Here is a 23,654-nt window from a genome sequence, read left to right as displayed (position 1 = left end):
GTTTTGATGAGTTAGGCGTTCATTAAATGAGCTGAGCTCCTGTTTGTGATCCAGTCATTGTGTAATCGAATCCCAAATCCACTCTGAAGGTGATGGCCAAGTTCAATGTATTTCAATACAGAACATAAAAACTAGAACGGCACTCAGTAGAGAGCATAACTCTGCCTGGTTGGCCATATCACTCAATGGTGAAGAATCACTTAAAAGATTATACGAGCTGGATCCGCATCCGGATCTTCACCAAAATTGAATCAATTGTTCTTTGACACACACACAACCTGTCCACCAAGTTTCGTCCAAATCCGTCCATAACTTTTTGAGATGTCCTGCTATATGTTGGTTTTAGCCCTATTACTCAATGGTGAAGAATCACTTTAAAAAAAAATCGTCACATCCGAATCCATATTCAGATCTTCACCAAAATCGAATCTGTTTGTCCTTGTGACACACACAACCTGTCCACCAAGTTTCGTCCAAATCCGTCCAAAACTTTTTGAGAGATCCTGCTATGTAAAGTGTTGGCCCTATCTCCCAATGGTGAAGAATCACTTAAAAAATTCTAGGAGCCGGATCCGAATCCGGATCTTCACCAAAATCTAATCATTTCGTCCTTGTCACATACACTACATCTCTGCCAAATTTCGTTCTAATCCATCCACAACTTTTTGAGATATCTTGTTCACAAACAAACAAATGGACAAACGGACAGACATGGGTGGAAACATTACCTCCATCCACCTTTGGTGGCGAAGGTAATAATGTGTGTGGGGGTGTAGGGTAAATAGAGACTTATCCCCTCCCAGATGGGGAAATGTGCTCTCAACTTCCCACCCTATCTACATATTACATACGGCCGAGCGAAACCTTAGGTGGGACGTCTGCTATCTAGCACAGTGAATCACTGGGGTACAACTTAGTCTATTTACTATGTACGCTTTGTCTAACCAATGGGAAACAGACAATCAAGCAGGTTGGAAAGTTTATCGACGTTAGAGGCACATATTTACAAGTAATATTCTCAAGCAATGCAGTGTTGCAAACAAAGCACTTGGCCCTTATGCACAGAATAACCCCTTACCCAATCTTAGCTTACTCTGCACACAAGACAGGCATGCCTCAATAGCTCCGGGGAAAGAAGAGAGAAAAGTAGAGAGGGAGATATAGTTTGAGGCATAGGGTTGGCCTCTTGCTCACCCGACACAATGCAGCGGGCTCCCGTTGGTCCCAAAGGGGAGGGAAGGGAGGGGGAGTTAGGAGAGAAATGAGGTCGCTGTGTGTGCAGTGTGTTGGGAGAGGTTTGGCATATGCAGTGTAAGCGTGAGAGGAAAATGTGATATGCATGTCAGTCCCTCTCCCAGATGGGTCAAGAGGGTAATAGTTGATAGCTCTTTGTGGCTCTTCGAGAGCTCTTTTGTGCATCTCTAGTAGAACTAGAATGTTGAAACAGAAAGGAAAAATCGTGCAAGTCAGTATGTAGGCATTGCGTCCCAAGGAAATTGTGCCTCTATTCACTCTTGGAGCCTCGCTCCAGCGTAACTCACCCTGCCCCGTCCCTCGGATCAAGCAGGCAGGCAGTTCTGGTGTCTCCTCAGTTCCCTAGGCGCAAGTCAGTCGTGCTCTCTGGTCGGCCCTGGGTGAGGCGTGGCTTTGGGGAACAAAAGTCATGGCAGCACTCTTTGGCCCCCACATGTCGCTTCCTCATTGGTGCACACATCCCATAGCTGCTATGAGGGTCGGTCATGCAGCTGGCACTCGCATGCGGCATCCCCCATAGCCGCTGGGAGGGTCAGTCTCGGTGGTGCTGCAATTGTGCAGTGTGGGTTTACACACCCAATGCAGGAATTGCTTTTGCAAATGGCTTTGATTGAGGGTGTATTGTAACATAATGCGTGTACTGTAAGGCATGTCATGTTGTGTGCATGGTTTGCGCTGTGGGGATGTGCAGGGGAGGATATGTTGAAGAGGGATGGGGAAAATGATTAAAAAGGATTGATGATGGGAGGGATTGGAAGGGATTGATGATGAGAGGGGTTTTTAGGAAGGTACGGGAAAGGGGGTGATTGAGAGGGAAAAAGTGAGGGTGTTTATGAAGATATGGGGAAGGAGAGGTTTGAGAGGGTGGGGGAGAGGGATTGGAATGGGTTGATGAAGAGGTGGGTTTAAAGAAAGTGCAGAATGACAACGGGGGATAGAACCTGCTAAACACACACACAACACATTTTCCTTGTCCCTATTACAAGGGGAAAGGTAACATCGCTTTAACACAATTACTATTTAAATATCTAACTTAGGATCCCTGAAACATGTATGTTGAGTGTGTCACCCCGGGTCTTTTCCATAACTGCAACAGTATATTCAAACTAATTTATTTGAATTGATATCGATATCTTGCATCAAGATTGGATCAAATGGCTAACGGTGATTTTTGTTTTATTTTCATTTTTACAAGGAAATATTCATTTACAGTCTTTTTATGAGTAACGTTTTGTTGAGATGAGAACCATATTGTTCTTTAATGACGGCAATGAAACCTTAGTCCAATTTGATACAACAGGTTTATTTTATTTGTTTATTTTATTTGTGTTGATAAGCTTTTACAAGCTGATTATCTTATCTTGTGGTGCCTTGTATGTGCTGTTCTAAGAAGATGTTAAGTCATTGTTATTAAGGATGTGCTTCTCCAGTGAAATTTGATTTGGCATCACGAACTTTTGCCATTTTCTTTCATCCCTATTTGTACCCATTTATCGTGTATGTAAAAAAGTATATTCCGATTTTCCTTTTTTACGGCGTAGCCGATAGGGCAATGCTGTCTGGAACAGGGTTTGTCTGTCCGTATGTATGCATGTCCTTTCTGCTGGCATTTTGCACGTTTATTCCCTTTAAAAAAAATTCTCTGCAACCGTTGGTCCGATTAACTCAAAATGTTCACCATAGGAGTGACTCCTCCTATGTAATTTTTTTAATGATAATTATGACGGCCATAGGTCATGTGGTAGGGGCGCCATCTTGGAAAAGCCCCCAAAAATTGTGCCTCTCTATCTTCGAAACCATTTGAAGATTTTGGAAAGTGGAAAAAAATTGAAAGTTGGCTCATTGTAAACTACTCCGCATGGGGAATAACATATGTTAATGATGATGTCATAGTAGCGTTGATTATGACGTTATAAATCGACAGGTAGAATGCTTGATCCAATCAGAATGAAATTTCTTGAGCGTATCTAGTAGTCTGGAGGCACTTCCAGGAAATGTGACAGTAGGGGTACACTCATGTTACAAGCTGGCAACAATGTTTTTCTGAAAGCCCAGACCTCTAGGAACCCAAAAAGTCTTGTTGCCAGCTTGGGAAATGGTTTGGACCAGATTTGTGGCCATTATTCAAAATGGCCACCTACATTTTTGGTGTTTTCTAATATTTGAGCTCTAGAACTTATATCTGGCTGTCTTAAAGGTCTCTAGGGTTATGACCTTATAACATATAGTCATACAACAATCCTCACCCAAATTGGGGTGCATGGCATATCTATAAGTGGTTTTATTGAAGCAAAAAGGCAAAAATATGCCTGAAAAACGCCTTCATTTTGATTTTTCCAAATCACTAAATTGCATACTGTGAAGTTGTTCTTTGGTCAATTTCTTTCAAAATAGTTTTAAAATTTGCCCAGATCCCTCCTCTTCATTAGCAAATCTTCAGGAATATACCCAAGTTCTCAGAAAATATGTTTTATGCATGATCAGCTACCCCTACCCCCTAAATCACAAAACGTGCCAATTTTCAATATTTCCAGATTCCAACCAATATCATTGTTGTATGACTTTTTCTCATCATGATAGGTCCAAATTAACTTACTCTATGTGATTAGGTGTTAATAAAAATTGAATTTCACACTTTAGTGAAAATCCAAGATGGCTGCCAAATGGCCAATAAAATATAATATTTCACATTATGACGTTAAGTTAAGGTAATGCAGTCTACCATTTGATACCAACACATTTTTGAGACATAATATATTGCAATAATGATGCTTTCCTTTGTATCCTTCCTCAGGTCCTGCCCGAATCATCATTTTAACATAATTGTTGTGTTAACAATGTACTATAACATATTGCTTGTTGCATGTGCTGTAAATAGCTTTCAGTGTTGTGGTAGACATAGTCTTTGTCTCTTTCCAGATATGAATGAAGATGGAACCTGTAGCTGTGATAGGCGGGAGACGGAAGAGAGAATCAGTTGCACTGGACATCGACTGGAGCACATGCTTCATTTGCCAAGGCAACAGAAAAAATGAAAAGACAACCAAGCCCACAGATGTTGGTCTCAAACGCTTTAAAGACTGTGTGATTACGAGACAGAAATACCATGACCATGAGTACATCTCAACACTTGACAGAATACAGAGTATTGACCTTGATGATGAAAAAGAACACATAGTATGGCACAGGGGCTGTTATTCAAAGTTTACACATGCCAACCATATTGAGAGACTGAAAAATCGGCATGAAAAGGAAGCAAAGGACTCGTGTGACCAACCATCTACATGCATTCGCCCCTCTTCTAGAGCATCAGTTGCTTCAGTGTCCTGGGACAAATGTATTTTCTGTCAGGAGGATAAGGCAGGAAAGCAATTGAGGAATGTAGCCACTTTAGAGACCTCAGACAGAATACTAAATGATGCTCAAAAGAACAAGATTATGAGATGCCGGTTGGCAGGAATAAGTGACCTAATAGCTGCTGAAGGGAAGTACCACCTTCCTTGTTATGTAACCTTCAGGAGGAAGTCTGAGTCAACTGTGGTAGAAGAAGGCCCAGAATATCCACCAGATGTTTGTTTCAACAAAATGATCGAGGAGGTGGATGCTGGGCTGTCTGGAGGAGACATCTATACCATGAAAACCATCTGGCACCAATACTGTTACATGATGAGAAGAGACTTCAGTGTCTGTGTGGAGCAATGTGACCGACAGAGTTACAAAGCATTCAAGAACAAAGTCAAAAGGGTATTAGGAGATGGGGCAGATTTTGTACAGTCCATGAATCAACAGGATTCACTTCTAGTCTTCCCACTAATTCAAACAGGTATTGTTGTTCAGAACTTAGCAGAGATGGCAGATGAGCTAGAACAAAGTGAGATACAAGATTCTGATGAAACCTCCCAGCACATTCCATCTTTCTCAGCCGAAACAAAGGACAAGGAACTCTTGAGTTGGCTTTACAGAGTGGCAGTCAAAATGAGAAATGACATCAAGACAATGCCAGGACACTCAGATATTGGAGACATCAATACTGAAAGTGCACAGAAGGTGGTTCCTGAAAGCCTTTACATTTTCCTACGCCTGCTGTGTGATTGTGACAGCATATTTGAAGATTCTGAAGGGACCTCCGAAGGTGATGATGATGGAGAAAGCAAAAGGATTTTGAGCATAGCACAGGACATAGTATGTTTGGCATCTGGTGGCAGAAAGCAGACACCAAAGCAACTAGGGCTAGCTCTCACTGTTCACCAAGCAACAAGGTCCAAGGACTTGGTGCAACTAATGCATGCTGCAGGACATGGTGTTAGTTATGAAACTGTAAGAAGAGCTGACACTGCCCTTGCAAACTCTGTCTTGGCCAGACATGTTGAGCAAAACAACACAATAATACCCCTGAATTTTGCACAAGCTACCTACCAAGGATACATCAGATATGCTAATGATAACATTGACATCATAGAGGAGACCCTTGACGGTCAAGGCTCCTTTCATGCCTCACAGTCTGCTGCCTTTCGAAGAAGCATACCTGGCGAAAAGACCATTGCACCTGATGTCAAGTCAAGCAGTAGCAGATCTGTAACTGTGCCAGAGCATTTCAATGAGATTCAACCTTCAGGCATGGGCACCCAGAAACCCGAAGCAACATTTCCAGTAGCTGTGAAAGCTGATTGGTATATGGAATCGGATGCCCAGGTTATCTCTGAGGCTATGGCCATAGATGTGTCATGGCTCCTTGCACGTCAGTCTCACACCGAGGACCAGCATGTTCCAGGCTGGACAGCATTTAACCAGCGTGTGTCTGATGTGAATCCAGCAAAGACTACAGTAGGGCCTATGCCGATAAATCAATGAGCCTGCACATGAGTTTGACACCATCTGGACAGTGATTCAAAACTGCCAAAGGATGACTGCTGCACTAGGGCAAACGTATACAGTACTTACCTTTGATGAGCAACTGTACTGTAAAGCCAAGATGTTGCAGTGGGCCAAACCAGACAAATGCAAAAACCTAGTGGTGATGCTTGGTGTATTAGTGGGCCACCAATGTATTACTAGTCTATGATATGACTGTATCCCACATTCTGTCACTTATGTATGAATAGCCAGATTAGCTTGTTGGGTATGACTTTGTTAATTCAGTGCCAAATATTTGTTTAGTTTAAAGGTGCAAGCATTGCATTGACGTTTGTATTGTTTGGATCAGTGTAACATAATAATGTTTGCATTATGTATACAAGTTATGTATGTTTATTTTTGTTTTACATAAAATAATATAGCTTATATTTTACAATCTTCTATGTCTTCATTTATGTAAGTGCCTTGTTTGTCAGCTATGTTGGAACTAATATACTCCGCAAACAAGGCACTTCCAAATCCACACTACTTTCCTGAAATTCAAATGTTATAAAACATAAATTTTACATAAAGTCCCCCTCTAAAATAATACATCTTCAACTCATCAAGACTCTTTCACATACATGTGACCTATAGAATAGTAGTGCCTCATATATTTAGTATAAATGGAACATTTTAGAAGTGCCTCTGAATGAAATTGCAGTCTTATGGTCTCGCGCCACCAAATATTCTATGGCCATTTGGCAGCCATCTTGGATTTTCACTAAAGTGTGAAATTCAATTTTTATTAACACCTAATCACATAGAGTAAGTTAATTTGGACCTATCATGATGAGAAAAAGTCATACAACAATGATATTGGTTGGAATCTGGAAATATTGAAAATTGGCACGTTTTGTGATTTAGGGGGTAGGGGTAGCTGATCATGCATAAAACATATTTTCTGAGAACTTGGGTATATTCCTGAAGATTTGCTAATGAAGAGGAGGGATCTGGGCAAATTTTAAAACTATTTTGAAAGAAATTGACCAAAGAACAACTTCACAGTATGCAATTTAGTGATTTGGAAAAATCAAAATGAAGGCGTTTTTCAGGCATATTTTTGCCTTTTTGCTTCAATAAAACCACTTATAGATATGCCATGCACCCCAATTTGGGTGAGGATTGTTGTATGACTATATGTTATAAGGTCATAACCCTAGAGACCTTTAAGACAGCCAGATATAAGTTCTAGAGCTCAAATATTAGAAAACACCAAAAATGTAGGCGGCCATTTTGAAAAATGGCCACAAATCTGGTCCAAACCATTTCCCAAGCTGGCAACAAGACTTTTTGGGTTCCTAGAGGTCTGGGCTTTCAGAAAAACATTGTTGCCAGCTTGTAACATGAGTGTACCCCTACCACCTTTTCTAGGCCACTTTTGGGGATATGCCTCCAGACTATAGGGATAAATTGGTCAATATAAGAAAACTGGATGACGTCATCCGTCACGTGGTTCGGCAGCCATATTTTTACGACATAGGCCATAGTGCAATGCCGTCTGGGCCAACATTTGTCCATCCGGTGTATGTATGTATGTCCCTCACAAAGGTCACCAATCAGAAGTGATGATCTGGTCATATGACAGGGGTGATATGATGTAATATGGGGTTTACTTACTGCCGAGCATCATTTTTTAGGTGATTAATTCACTAGGATGTTTATGATTACATTTCAGTAACATTTCTTGCATATTATTTTTTCGGGCTGGCAGGATGGCCTAGACCGAGAGGTACGCACACTCGCCTCTAAGCTGTCCAGCCTGAGTTTGAATCCTAACCCAGGTAAAAACTGTCACCCAGGTGTTTCACAGGCAGGGCGAGGCATCAATGTGTGGAGCCGTCCCACAGATGGGCGATAAACTTGGTATCCCGTTTGCCACCATTAGTTGGTGGATATTAAAGATCCCACGGTGTCCTTTGCAAAGAGTAGGCGAGCTATCAAATGACAAATAATCACTGAGATTAAGATTAGTTCAGGATTGTATCCCTAGCCAAGAAAATTTTTTGAAAGCACCAACGCTCTGCATAGATCATGGTGCATGATGATGATTTTAATGTCAAGAAATTGCTCAATTAAACTCGTTATAATTCAATTAATTGCTACCCGTTTAAAATTATCGATCCAGTTTTCATATTGCACACAAAAAATCCAGCAAATGGTCCCTCAATCTGCAAACTGGCATTCATCTTTCTTTAGTGTCCCTCTACCGTGCTGTCGTCGTACTTTCCACACTGACCACTGTGTTCCAGCTCTAGATGTTCTGTCCTGTTCTTTTATGAGTTCTCGCTCTTCCATGAGCCTTGAGTTTGAATATTTAAACAATCTTTCAGTAGTGAAAATACTATACTTTAACTGCTAAAGCACTTGATATGAGGATACAACAGTAATTGGAGTTATTGTGCGTTAAATGGATGGAAACGTTAAGAGGCTACTGGACGAGTACACATGTGAAATGCTAATCCACATTTGGTAATGCTGATTGTGAATGTTTTGTTGAATGCTTTGCCCTCTCTCATTGTTGCCATAGGGAATAAAACCTGGAAGCTTTAACAAAGTTACAGTGCCAGAGCTTAAGGAGATAATAGAAGGCTGCATCAAGTCCGATAAAGATGAAAGGTATGTCATTTTTGGATTGCTGGTTACCTGTTTACCTCCACTCCCGAAGGTAGACAGAGGTTATGTTTTTATCCCAGTTTGTCTGTCTTTCTGTGAGCAAGATATCTCACAAAGTTCAGGATGGACTTGGCCGAAATTTGGTGGCAGGTTGGGTGTATGACAAGGACGAATCAATTCGATTTTGGTGAAGATCCAAGTCCAGATTCGGATACGAGATTTAAAAAACAAAGTGAGAGTCCAATGCCAAAAACGATATATTGCATGATATCTCTAAAAGTTGTGGACCAATTTGGACGAAATTTGGTGAATGAGTTGTTTACGTGACAAGAACAAGCCGATTATATTTTTGTTCAGATACGGATCCAGATCCGGCATATCAGTGCGATACAAAACTGTTCAGCCTGGCGGAGGTATTCGCCCTACCGTGTACCATTGTCGCTTCCTAATGTCGTTAGACAAAAGATTTGAAAGTAATATTTCAGTATTTTATTCTCTGCTACACAGGTACACAATAAAGGAGCTTCTTATGCATCCCTTCTTCACCGAGGATACTGGTGTCAGAGTTGAACTTGCAGAAGAAGATGATGGAATAAAGTCCACCATTGCCTTAAGACTTCGTGTGGAAGATCCAAAGAAGCTGAAAGGGAAGTACAAGGAAAATGAGGCAATCGAGTTCACTTTTGAGCTGCATAAGGACATCCCTGAAGTAATAGCTCAAGAGATGGTGAGTATGCCATTCATGTTACTCAAGCAGTTGAAGGTCTCTACCAGCCAATGAATTCTGTAAAAAAAATGTATTGTATGCTGGTCTTCTACAGATAACTTCGGGAATTATCCATGAGAGTGATGTCAAGATCGTGGCAAAGGCAATTCGGGACCGGGGTGTGATGATCGGGCACAAGCGTGAGCAGTTTAAGAAAGTAGCTGAGGAGATGGACAAGCAGTCAGTACAACCTGGAGGAGTTGATGTTCAACAGGTCCGCCCTCCATTACACCAAAGTAAGAAACTTACCTGATATGCTAATTGTTTCAGTGATTCTCAGTGCTTTACATTTTTCTTTTTATAATAACAATCTTTATGATAACAATTTAATAATAATAACTTTTTATAATTGTAATAACAAATTTATAATATAATAACAATCAGTTGATTGTGTTAAAAGAGGGTAGATATAATCTTGACAACTCTTGTAATGTATGTTTCATAATTAATTAAATATCCATTTGCACCATCTGCATCTATATATACTGTGTATGTATATGTATATATGTCAAAAAGTTATGGATGACATGACTAAACTAGGTGAATGTGTTGGTTAGGTGACAAGAACAAGCTAATTAGATTTTGGTTCAGATCCGGCCTATCATTGGGATACAAAACAAACTGTTCAGCCTATCGGAGCTATGCGCTCTATGAGGGCCACTCTAGTTTTGTTCGAGTTCATTTTGCTTATTTATCATTTTGATTTTCTTTTGCCTTTTTGCAGCGTTCAAACTTGATGATTTAATAAGGTTTAAATTAGGTGTATTTATAATTATTAGATTTTCCTGTAAATTAACTCAAATGTACAGTATAGCATTTGGTATTGTACTCACTGGTTAAGCTCCTCCTGCTTCTCAGACATCAATCGTCACAGAAGGTTTTTTTTGTTTGTTTTTTGTTTTTAACTTTTTCATAACTTGATTCATTAAAATATGATTTTGAATTAATTGACACGGCCTGTTGCAGCACAAGAAGTTCCCAACAGCTGCTTGCAGTGCGGTTTTGCAGCTCCTACGCAACCAGCGTGCATGACAGGCCCAGCAGTGCACATGGTGGAGGTCTCAGCCACCCAAATTGCACCTCCACAGCTACAGCCAAGCACCTATATGGCCAGTGCAGTTCAGCATGCACAAGCTGGAGAAATGATGTTTCAGCCTGAAGGCCAGGCACCGTTACCAGTGGTTTCAGGAGACACCAGGACCCAAACCTTTGCATCACCCGTAGGACCATTTCAAGCTGACAAAGGACAGCAGTTCGCAAATGTTTCTGAGACTGGGTCGATGTTCAGTGCTGCTCAAGTACCAACAGTAGCAATAGATCGCCAACCGTGCACTACTACCACAACCGTAGAAATGACCAACGTTTGGGCTCTTCCCTCACAAAATGAGTTTCAACAACCGAGACGAGAGTCAAATGGACATGCTTTGGGCTTGCCTGTGCCTCCCACAAGTGCGTCTCCAGGTTTTGCCCAAGCCTGGAGTGACTCAAGTCTTCATGCTGGGATGGTAAGCCCTCTTGTCAGTTAAGAAAAAATTTCTTGATTCAAGTAGAATATTTCGATTATTTCTAAAGTATTTTTTTACCAGACTTGGCGGGATAATGATTAGAGCATCTGCTCTGAGTGCAAAGAGAAAAGCGATGTCATAAAGATTATGTCACTGGTATCCAGAGTACTCTGAGAAGTGACATCACTTTTCCCAATATCAGCAGCTGTGTTTGTGTGAAGATCAAGTGTGGCGTTGTCTCACGTATCTCTCTACATGAGTGCGTGATTTGTGTTGCAGTTCGTCCATGAGCCTTAGAGCTGGTAAATAAATAAGAAAATAAGTAAAAGTAGCAAAATGAATTTAATCTCTCATAAGGTCGTTTATAACATGTGTTTTATGCTGAAAATTTAGAGGTGTAAAAATTGTACTTGCATCTTTTGGAGCTTGGTCAACTTTTGGAACTTACTAATCCCAGGTGCTATCAGTTCAATTTCTTTGCTTCCTTTTGCTGTTACAGCACAACTTGAATTTTATTTTATGAGTCTTATCCAAGTCTTCCACAGTTAAGTTCATGGGTGTAGGATTGGTTGCATGCGTGTGCAGCAGGTGGATAATGCATCTTTCCTGGGTTCAGTAACCTACCAAGGGCTAGAGCCACAGCTTACGACCACACAATCCTCAGGGAGAACACCCATCCAAGTACAGGTAACACCAAATGCTTTATCATTGTGTAGGTTTCACTTTGAAATATGCTTTTGATGATGACGTTATCTTCGTTTTATTTTTCGCATTTTCAAAACATTGCTAGCGGTGCATACCCATCGCTTTGCTGGAGGGTTAAATCAGAAGACAGTAGGTTGCACTTCACAAACTTATTGCACGTCTCTCTGTGATTCTTAATGAGAATGCAAAATGAAGTGAAACATGCGAAAAAGGCTCTTTGAACCTCTATGAACCTTGGTTGCTTCTATGAACCTCTGTTCTTTATGAACTTCCTGTTCCACTCATCCAGCACGTTTGTGACACAAACTTTTTTTTCAAGGTTATCTTCTATCTATCTAGCTTCTTATATATATATACAGTCACGTGAAAAAGTAAGTACACCCCATGTAAAGTTTTGACTTTTTCAACATATTTCAACATACAGCTATTTGATCTTCATTTCAACAATATTGATAGATAACGGTGATATAATATAACAAATATCATGAAACATTTACATTTTGTAGTCCATTGTATAATTTAAATAAACATAAATGCAAATTTTGCATGTGGAAAAAGTAAGTACACCCCTACATTTATCACTACTTCAAATACCTAAAATTAGAATCAGGTGCAAATGATTAGAACATCGTTAGAGAGGATCTTGGAGGAACCTGTCTTATTTAAACGTCAGACATTTAGTTTGGTTTGCTCTTTGTTGTTGAAGTGTGCGGCGTCACCATGCCTAGATCAAAAGAGCTCTCTGAGGCCTTCAGAAAGAAGGTTATGGATGCCTACGAGTCTAGGAAGGGATTTAAAAAGATCTCCAAACAATTTGAAATCAATCATTTGACTGTCCGGAAGATCATCTACAAGTGGAGAAGATTCCAAACAACTGCCAACTTGTTCAGGCCAGGCCGCCCCAGCAAGTTCAGCCCGAGAGCAGACCGCAAGATGCTGAAAGATGTATCTAAGAACCCCAGAATGTCATCATGGGACCTACAGGTAGCTCTTGCCACTGTTGATGTCAAAGTGCACGAGTCTACCATTAGAAAGAGGCTGCACAAATTTGATCTACATTGGAGGTGTGCCAGGAGGAAACCTTTGCTGTCCAGAAAGAACATCAGGGCAGACTAAAGTTTGCCAATGAACACCTAGGCAAAGACCAGCACTTCTGGAACAATGTGCTCTGGACAGATGAGTCAAAGGTAGAGCTATTTGGCCACAGTACCAGAAGACATGTTTGGCGAAAACCAAAGACAGCATTTGACCACAAGAACCTGATACCAACTGTAAAGCATGGTGGTGGAAATATTATGGTTTGGGGCAGCTTTGCTGCATCAGGGCCTGGGCAGCTCACCATCATAGAATCCACTATGAATTCTTCATTGTACCAGAGGGTAATTGAGGATATTGTGAGGCCATCTGTCGGAGTAGTTGAAGTTCAACCGAAGGTGGACCTTGCAACATGACAATGACCCTAAACATACCAGTAAATCCACCAAGGAATGGCTGAAAAGAAAGAAATGGAGGGTTCTGGAATGGCCAAGTCAAAGCCCGGATCTATAAATCCCATCGAGAGGTTGTGGGGGGATTTGAAACGAGCTGTGCATGCAAGAAACCCCTCAAACATCACACAGCTGAAAGAATTCTGCATGGAGGAGTGGGCAAAAATTTCTCCCAGTTGATGTCAGAGACTGGTAGACAGTTATAAGAAACGCCTACTTGAGGTTGTTTCTGCCAAAGGTGGCAATACCACCTATTAGAGCCAAGGGTGTACTTACTTTTTCCACATGCGAAATTTGCATTTACATTTACTTAAATTATACAATGGACTACAAAATGTAAATGTTTCATGATATTTGTTATATTATATCACCTTTATCTGTCAATATTGTTGAAATGAAGATCAAATAGCTGTATGTTGAAATATGTTGAAAAAGTCAAAACTTTACATGGGGTGTACTTACTTTTTCACGTGACTGTATATATGAAACAAAGTTTTTGTTTGTTTGTTTGTCTTGTTTCAAAAGAATTGAATCGGCTTGTTCTTGTCACACACCGAACTCATCCACCAAGTTTCATCTGAATCCATCCACAACATTTTGAGATATCGTGCTATATATCGTTTTGGGCTGTATCTCTCAATGCTGAAGAATCCCTTTTGAAATTCGAGCATTCAGATCCAGATTTTCACCAAAATCTAATCAATCTAATCATTAATCTTGTCACACACCCAACCTGTCCACAAAATTTCATCCGAATCTGTCCATAACTTTTTGAGATATCCTGCTCACAGACAAATATACAGACAAACAAACAGGTGAATGCAGTCACATGAAAAAGTAAGTACACCCCATGTAAAGTTTTGACTTTTTCAACATATTTCAACATACAGCTATTTGATCTTCATTTCAACAATATTGAAAGATAAAGGTGATATAATAAAACAAATATCATGAAACATTTACATTTTGAAGTCCATTGTATAATTTAAATAAACATAAATGCAAATTTTGCATGTGGAAAAAGTAAGTACCCCCTTGGCTCTAATAGGTGGTATTGCTCCTTTTGGCAGTGCTAAAATTTGGTACCAAGTCCACTTTGGAGTGAGTTTTGGAGTGAGTTTGAGGTGAAGGTGGGAGTGCATCAGGGGTCGGTACTAAGTCCACTACTATTTGTAGCTGTGATGGAGGTGCTGGCTCAGAACGTAAAGGAGGGTTTACCGTGGGAGTTGTTGTATGCAGATGATCTGGTGTTGATTGCGGAAAGTATGGATGGACTGAAGGAAAAGATGAACAAGTGGAAGGAATGTATGGAGACAAAAGGTCTGAACGGAAATATCGGAAAGACGAAGGTGATGGCAAGTGGTAAAGCATGTGGTGAGGTGGATAGAACTGGGAAGTGGCCGTGTGCTGTGTGCAGGAAGGGTGTCGGAGTGAACTCCATTCAATGTACAATGTGCGCTGAGTGGGTTCATCAAAAATGTAGTGGTCTGAGAGGGTCATTTACCAGTGTGGCAGCTACATTCAAATGTAAGGTGTGCACAGAGGGAGCTACAGATGGAGGAAATGTTGAGTTGGATCTTGGAGATGGCGTGAAGCTGGAAGGTGTGAAAACATTTTGCTACCTCGGAGACATGCTGAATGGAGAAGGTGGATCAGACTCGGCAACGGTTGCTCGAGTGAGATGTGCATGGAAGAAGTTTCGGGAACTGAGTGGCGTGCTGACGAGGAGGAGAGTGTCGCTGAAGCTGAAGGGAAAGGTGTATGCTGCATGTGTGAGAAGTGTTATGATTTATGGGAGCGAGACATGGGAAATGAACGTGGAGCAGCAACGAAGGCTGGAAAGGGTGGAAATGCGAATGGTTCGATGGATGTGCGGAGTATCATTGAGAGAGCGGAAGACAAATGATGAATTGCGAAAGATGATGGGAATATTGCCTGTGATTGATGCTGTGAAGAGGAACAGGTTGAGATGGTTTGGTCATGTGTTGAGGAAGGATGAAAGTGACTGGTTGAGAAGAGTGATGGAAGTTAATGTAGAAGGAAGTAGAGGACGGGGAAGACCGAGAAAGACTTGGCTAAAGATGGTGGAAGAAGAAATGCGAGCAAGGGGGTTAACAAGGAGAGATGCAGAAAATAGGGCAAAATGGAGAAGATTGTCATGGGGACCGCAAGGCTAACCCCCGCTCTAGCAGGGAAAATGGCCTTAAAATGCATGTTGTTGTTGTTGTTGTTGCCCCTTTTGGCAAAAACAATCTCAAGAAGGTGTTTCTTATAACTGTCTACCAGTCTCTGACATCGACTGGGAGAAATTTTTGCCCACTCCTCCATGCAGAATTATTTCAGCTGTGCGATGTTTGAGGGGTTTCTTGCATGCACAGCTCGTTTCAAATCCCCCCACAACATCTCGATGGGATTTAGATCCGGGCTTTGACTTGGCCATTCCAGAACCCTCCATTTATTTCTTTTCAGCCATTCCTTGGTGGATTTACTGGTATGTTTAGGGTCATTGTCATGTTGCAAGGTCCACCCTCGGTTGAGCTTCAACTTTCCGACAGATGGCCTCACATTATCCTCAAGCACCCTCTGGTACAATGAAGAATTCATAGTGGATTATATGATGGTGAGCTGCCTAGGCCCTGATGCAGCAAAGCTGCCCCAAACCATAATATTTCCACCACCATGCTTTACAGTTGGTATCAGGTTCTTGTGGTCAAATGCTGTCTTTGGTTTTCGCCAAACATGTCTTCTGGTACTGTGGCCAAATAGCTCTACCTTTGACTCATCTGTCCAGAGCACATTGTTCTAGAAGTGCTGGTCTTTGCCTTGGTGTTCATTGGCAAACTTTAGTCTTGCCCTGATGTTCTTTCTAGACAGTAAAGGTTTCCTCCTGGCACACCTCCAATGTAGATCAAATTTGTGCAGCCTCTTTCTAATGGTAGACTCGTGCACTTTGACATCAACAGTGGCAAGAGCTACCTGTAGGTTCTGTGATGACATTCTGGGGTTCTTAGAGACTTCTTTCAGCATCTTGCGGTCTGCTCTTGGGCTGAACTTGCTGGGGCGGCCTGGCCTGAACAAGTTGGCAGTTGTTTGGAATCTTCTCCACTTGTAGGTGATCTTCCGGACAGTCGAATGATTGATTTCAAATTGTTTGCAGATCGTTTTAAATCTCTTCCCAGACTCGTAGGCATCTATGACCTTCTTTCTGAAGGCCTCAGAGAGCTCTTTTGATCTAGGCATGGTGACGCCGCCCACTTCAACAACAAAGAGCAAACCAAATTAAACGTCTGAGGTTTAAATAAGACAGGTTCCTCCAAGATCCTCTCTAACGATGTTCTAATCATTTGCACCTGAGCTGGTGCACCTGATTCTAATTTGAGGTATTTGAAGTAGTGATAAATGTAGGGGTGTACTTACTTTTTCCACATGCGGAATTTGCATTTATGTTTATTTAAATTATACAATGGACTACAAAATGTAAATGTTTCATGATGTTTGTTATATTATATCACCTTTATCTTTCAATATTGTTGAAATGAAGATCCAATAGCTGTATGTTGAAATATGTTGAAAAAGTCAAAACTTTACATGGGGTGTACTTACTCTTTCACGTGACTGTATATAATCTCCATCCACCTTCGGTGGCAGAGGTAAGAAAAATATGTTAACATTTTTCATTGTGGATTATCAAATTCCTAACCTGCAGGTTAGGCCTTTATGGCCTACTTTTATGGCCTACTTTATTGTCTCCCTTCCTACAAAAGGATGCTTTCGTCTTGCTCACCAAATCTATTCATTCCAAAAAATATATATAATACCATCTCTTACAGTTCCTCCTTTCTAAATTCCCTAAACTATCCAGAACTCCACCCCTCCTTCAGTGTCCTCAAACGTATTTTTGACTCGAAGGTCTCAAACTCAATTTGCAAAAAATGTTCGTTTCCCATGAATCGTACACTTTTCAAATTCCAATCTCAGCCCTCCCCTCCAAATCCTCCCCATCACCCATCCCTTTCAAATCTCCCCCCTTGCCCCTTCCCTCCCCTCCCTCCTAAACTCCCCCCACACCCCTCCCCTCCGAGACTCTCCCTCGCTCCTCCCCTCCTAGACTCCCCTCTCACCCCTCCTCCTCAAAGCATCCTCCCTGCTTCTTCCCCCTTCCAACTTTCACCTTCATCTCCCCCAACCTTCTGCCTCGCTCTTCCCCCTCCTCAAATAACACCTCACTGTGCCTCACCCAATCTCCATCAAACCTTTTGTCCACCCCATTCTTCCCTTTCTCCAAGCTATTCTGAAATCTCTGAAATCTCTGACACACCTTCAACAGCTCTCCCTACCTCTTCCTCCTCTTCCACATCTTACCCTACCCCTCCCCCCCCCCCTGTTCTGGACCCGATGCTCCCCCTTCCTCTTCATTAACGGTATGGACCTCAAACATCCGGGGCCTTCGCTCAAACTTGACTGATCTCTCCATACAGGTTGCTTCTGACAAACCAGATGTGATCTGCTTAACAGAAACTTTCCTCCTTCATGATGTCTCTGATGCCTTGGTATCTCTCCCAGGTTACTCCCTCCTCCGGCATGATAGACCTGAGCCTCGTCCTGGAGGTGGGGTTGCTATCTTTATAAAAAACTCTCTTCCTCACTCGCCCTCCACTGCCCTCTCTCCACCTCACCCCCAGGAATACCTTTGGCTACGGTTTCCCCTTCGCTCCCACCTTTTGTTCATATGTGTGTTGTACCGTCCACCAAACAGCGATGACTCCATCTACATCTCGCTGTCTGATAATATGGACCAACTTCTATCTACCCATCCCAACTCTCTCTTCCTCATATGTGGTGATTTCAATTGTCACCATGCCAGTTGGCTGGGTGTGGGTACCTCTCTCACCAGCCATGGCTCTTCAGCAAAGGACTTCTGCGACTCACTGGGACTGACACAATCTGTCAATTTCCCGACCCGGATCTCAGTCAACGGAGCATCTTCTCTTCTGGATTTGGTTATGACAAACTTCCCTGAAAATGTCTGCTGCTCTTCTTCTGCTCCAATCGGCTCATCTGATCATGTGCTTGTCAAAGTGGACATCTCTCTGACCATTCTCAGAGAGCCTCCTCAGCTTCGACGAGTCTGGCATTTCACTCAGGCCAACTGGCACGGTCTTCAAGCAGCCATCAATCATCTGGACTGGTCTCCCATCTCTACCGCCTCTGACATCAACTCATCCTGGGAATTCTTTCAAAGTAAATTGCTCTCTCTCATGCACAGATTTATCCCATCTTGTCTTCAGTTGTCATACCCTTCCTCCCGTCCATGGTACACGGAATCTTGTGGTGAGGCTGTTGCCCTGAAACAACTTGCTTTCGTCTCCTGGAAAGCAAATCCAACGGAAGGAAATCTCATTTCCTTTCACAAAGCCCGAAACAAGTGTGTGTCCACCCTCAGGAGAGCCAGGAAACAATATCTCACCGTTCTCAAGACCGAACTCTCTTATCTGTCTCCCTCTTCCAAATCCTGGTGGCGTCTGGTCAAATCTGTTTCTGGTGTTTGTTCCCCCTCCATCCTCCTTCCCTCACCTCAAACGGCTTAACGGCTGACTCCGCACGTGAAAAAGCTGAATGCCTCAACTCTGTGTTTGCCTCTAAATCTTGTGTCCCAAACCCATCCCTCTCTGTACCCACCGTACCCAGTCGTACCCAGCTGCTCCTGGACTCTGTGTCCTTTCCTCCTGACAAGGTGGAAAAGTTTCTGTCAACCCTCGACTCTGATTCTGCAACTGGTCCTGACGGCATCAGCCCACGGGTCCTAAAATCATGTGCTTCCGCTCTTTCACTCCCTCTTTCTGTTCTCTTCACCCTCTCTTTTGCTCAAGGTCATCTGCCATCTGCTTGGAAATCAGCCAACATCACTGCTTTGCACAAAAAAGGTGCAAAAACAGATCCCAGCAACTACAGACCAATCAGCCTTCTCCCAATTATCAGCAAAGTCATGGAATCCATCAATGCTTCAGATATGAAATCTTTCCTCTTCTCCAATGGCTTGATCTCTGATCATCAATTTGGTTTCAGACCTGGTCACTCTACTCTGGACATGCTGCTTCTGCTTTCTCAACAATGGATGGAGGTCCTCAACGCCAAACAGGAAATTAGAGCCGTCTCCCTTGACATTTCACGTGCCTTCGATACGGTCTGGCACCCTGCTCTGCTCACCAAACTCTCCTCCTTTGGTATCCATGGAAATCTCCACACATGGCTGGCGGACTTCCTCTCTGGTCGTAGTCAACGTGTGGCCCTGAATGGGTTTCTCTCATCTCCTCTTCCTGTTCAGGCTGGAGTTCCCCAAGGTAGTGTTCTGGGCCCTGTGCTTTTTCTGGTCTTCATCAATGATCTCTCTGACTCTCTTGAAAATCCTCTCTATCTCTTTGCTGACGACTCTACTCTCTGTCGCTCCATTCCTCATCCCTCAGATCGGCAGTCTGCAGCCTCCTCACTCTCTGCAGACCTGGACCAAATCACAGACTGGGCAAACAAATGGAACATGTCTTTCAATCCTGATAAATCTCACACTCTTACGATGTCTCTCCGAAAAGACCGACTGGAAAACCCTCCCATCTACTTTCTGAATAATCCTCTCTAAGAAGTTCTGTCACTCAAGCTTTTGGGTCTCACTATTTGCCATGATCTTTCCTGGGAAAACCACATTTCAGATCTGGCCTCCAAAGCCAGTCGCCGACTGGGCATCCTCCGTCGTGCGAAGTCCTTCCTTGGCACACCTGAGTTCCTCACCACATGCAAGGCTTTCATCCGCAGCTCTATGGAATACTGCTCTCCCCTCTGGTCTGGTGCTCCTGCCTCACACCTAGCCCGTCTTCACGCTGTTGAAACCAAAGCGTTCAGAATCATTGGAATCTCCCGCGATGAAGCTAACTCCAAGGGCCTTTCACTCACTCACCGCAGGCAGGTTGGTGGTCTTTCCGTCTTCTACCGACTCCTCTCTGGCCTTGCCCCCCCCCCCCCAGGCCTCTCTGGGCTCTGTCCCCCAAATATTCCTACAGGTCGCACAAGATCTGCCTGCAACCCTCTTATGGTTAAACTGCCAAAATCAAGACTTTCTGCTCACCTTCACTCCTTCATTCCTCTTTTCTCCCGCCTCTGGAACAAACTCCCTCACTCTCTTCAATCCCACTCCACCCTCCAGGTCTTTAAAACAGCTGTTCACCACCATCTCTTATCCTCCCCCATCCAAAACCTTGATCTTTTCTACCCCCGCTAATTTCGGTCCCCTTGTGTTTTATACCTCTCCCCCCCCCCCCCCCCCGCCCCTTCCCACGCCTCCTGCCCTCAAGCCCTCTCCCTCCCACACTTCTCCCTGCTCTCAAATGTTGTGGTTGTGTGCTTCCCCTTCTCTCCCCATCTTGTCTTCCGCTCCCTCTTTTTGTATATTTTGTTTGTCTGGTTGATTTGTTTGTGAAATTAATGTTAGCTCTTTCACGAGCCTCGATTCAGTATACAAAAAAAAAAAGAAAAAAAAAAAAAAAAGATTGATTGATCAGATATATCGGTAGATTAAATCGATAGATATGCACGAATTTAGTTTTACTTTGACAAAGGTATTGGGACGGTAAAACAAACTTGATATGAACCTTCCCAAATTGCATAAACATATTTTTCCTATCTTGCATCAGGATCTGTTTGGTATTGTATCTCGGAACATGAATAAGAAGACAAGTCTTTCCTTTTACCATATCTTCCCTCTGAATTTGGTCCGGTTGCACATGCGCAGAGAGGAGTGAGAAAATATTTTTACACTGCCTGCTTACGTGGCAGTGAACCAAAATTGAAAAACATTCTGAACAGAAACTTGCTGTTTTTAAGGATGTTATAATGAAGACATATGACAGGTACGAACTAGAATGGCACTCATTAGAGAGCATACCTCTACCTGTTTGGCCATATCACTCAATAGTGAAGTCACTTAAAAAATTCTACTAGCTGGATCTGGATCTGGATCTTCACCAAAATTGAAGATTCTTCCTTGTCGCACACACAACCTGTCCACCAAGTTTCGTCCAAATCCATCCATAACTTTTTGAGATATCCTGCTATGTATTGTTTTTGGCCCGATCTCCCAATGGTGAAGAATCACTTAAAAAATTCTAGTAGCCTCGTCCGGATCCGGATCTTCACCAAAATCTAATCATTTCGTCCTTGTCACACACGCTACATCTCTGCCAAATTTCGTCCGAATCCGTCCACAACTTTTTGAGATATCTTGATCACAAACGGACAGACAAACGGACAAACAAACGGACAGACAAACGGACAGACAATCAGACAGACAGGGGTGAAAACATAACGTCCATTTACCTTTGGTGGCGCAGGTAATAACTAATTTAACGTGTTCGATAGGGTAGTGTCAGAGACACTGGGGAAAATGGTGGTTAAACCTGGAATGTTTTTATTTGTACACCTTTATACCTCTTTAACACTTTATTTAAATGAATTATGCACTTCTACACGAGAACAAAAATCGCCTTCACAATACTGTGCTTCCAAGAACCACGCTATGTATCGATAGTACAGTATCGTACAGTACCAGGGGTTCTATAAACATGAGATAGTACAGTATCGGGGGTTCCGTAAATTTACTAAACTGCAACTCAACGTCGTCTTATTACAGTGTATAAGGTGATTTATAAGACTGCTTCAATCGCGCTAAACTTCTGGATTTTAAAAAATGATCTTTAACACGTTGACTGCAAAATTGTATCCGATACACCACTCCCATTTGCAAGCCAGGTATGCATGTGCATATACATACTTTTTTTTTTTAATTTTACCCTTCTATGAGCAAAGCTTTTCTTATCCATTGTTGGGGGACCCCATGTTATGAGGAAACTCGTAGCAGGCAGTAGGAAAAGATTTTCAATTCCGGATGCCAGCCAGGTACGAGCTGTCTGGTAGGACTATTTTTAGCACTGAATCGACATGACGCCATTGCTAATGGTAGATTGCTTGCTGAGTACCACATGTTTTTTTTTTTTAGTCTCGCCCCAAAGAGGATGCAAGACTATTGCAATGCAAAATATTCTTCTCTGCAACCACTTACCTGATCAATTCAAAACTTTAAAAATAGGAGGGACTCCACATGCAGAATATTTTATTGCTAACTCTGATGTCATCGGTCACATGATATACAGTAGCTGCCATATGTGATTAAAGGAAAAAATTAGGACATCATTTTGTCCAAAACTGCTCAATGAACAAAATTGAAACTTGGCACTTGTCATCAACTCCCCATAAGGTATATAGGGTGATAACGATGTTGTCATCGGTGAAGTGGTATTCCAGCCATAATTAGTTGAATTGAAATCCTTATTTTAAAAATCTAAAAATTCATATATCTGATCTATGACCCAATGTCAGTGAAGAATTAAATTAATGACATCATAGGTCACATGGAATGGCAGCCACATAGGGTTAAAGGGGAAAAAAATTAACATAATTTTTCCCTGAAACTGCTCAATGAAAAATTTAAACTTGGCATGTCATCAACTCCACATGGGGTATATAGGATGATAACGATGACATCATCAGTGAAGTGGTATTCCAGCCATAATTGGTTGAGTTGAAATCTTTATCCAAAAAATCTGAAACTTCATACATCTGATATTTGACCCGATGTGAGGGAATAATTATGCTTATGACGTACATAATCCATGCCAATAAACTATGTGACATAATAGGCTGCGTGGATGATATGGGTATATGGGCCACAATAGTAGCGTGTTCAATTAACGATGGTATTTGTGTTAAGAATGAACGTGTGAGGCAAGACTATGCGCTCTACCGAGTGCCAATCTAATTACCCTCGCCAGAGGAGAGGTTATTGCATTTGAAGCCGTCTGTTTGTCTGTTTGTTTGTTTGTCCGCACAGAATAAATATGATTTTCTCTGCAACGGGTGGTCCGATTGACAGGAAAGTTTCACCACAGGTGCACCTCCACCTATATAATTTTTTAATTATAATTATGACGACATAGAGCATGTGGTATGGGCGCCATCTTGGAAAAACCGAAAAACTTTGCACCTCTATATTTCCGAAAGCTCTGAATAGAAAAAATTGAGACATGGCTCAGTGTAAAGAACCCTTCCATGTGGAATAAAATATGTTAATGAGGTGCCTCCATGTCATAGGTGCCTCCATTATTACGTCATAATTAGACGAGTACAAAACTTCATCCAAGATCAAGATGAAATTTCTTGAGCATCATCTCGGGATAAATTGGTGGAGAAAAAAAAAAGATGACGTCATCGGTCACGTGGTTCGGCCGCCATATTTGTTTTACTACAAAAGCCTTCAAAACAACTGAACACATGTCCTGGCGAGGGTCTGCAATCTGATTGCTCTTTCTTGTTGCTACTTGCAAT

General features: G+C 42.1%; 1 protein-coding gene across 3 annotated transcripts in view; it reads left to right on the top strand.

Moving 5' to 3' along the window:
- LOC137437255 (serine/threonine-protein kinase WNK2-like) overlaps positions 1 to 23,654 on the top strand; it is a 210,637-nt gene that overhangs the window by 75,282 nt on the left and 111,701 nt on the right. For all 3 annotated transcript variants that reach the window (XM_078766685.1, XM_078766684.1, XM_078766683.1), the window contains exons 6-10: positions 8,678 to 8,766; positions 9,271 to 9,490; positions 9,585 to 9,765; positions 10,496 to 11,034; positions 11,620 to 11,721. In XM_078766685.1, the coding sequence (XP_078622811.1) occupies positions 8,678 to 8,766; positions 9,271 to 9,490; positions 9,585 to 9,765; positions 10,496 to 11,034; positions 11,620 to 11,721 (1,131 nt within the window). The remainder of the gene's footprint in view (positions 1 to 8,677; positions 8,767 to 9,270; positions 9,491 to 9,584; positions 9,766 to 10,495; positions 11,035 to 11,619; positions 11,722 to 23,654) is intronic.

Source organism: Myxine glutinosa, chromosome 12 (genome assembly GCF_964187855.1).
Source record: "Myxine glutinosa chromosome 12, kmMyxGlut1.1, whole genome shotgun sequence".
NCBI lineage: Eukaryota > Metazoa > Chordata > Myxini > Myxiniformes > Myxinidae > Myxine > Myxine glutinosa.
This window is presented reverse-complemented; position numbering and strand designations above follow the sequence as displayed.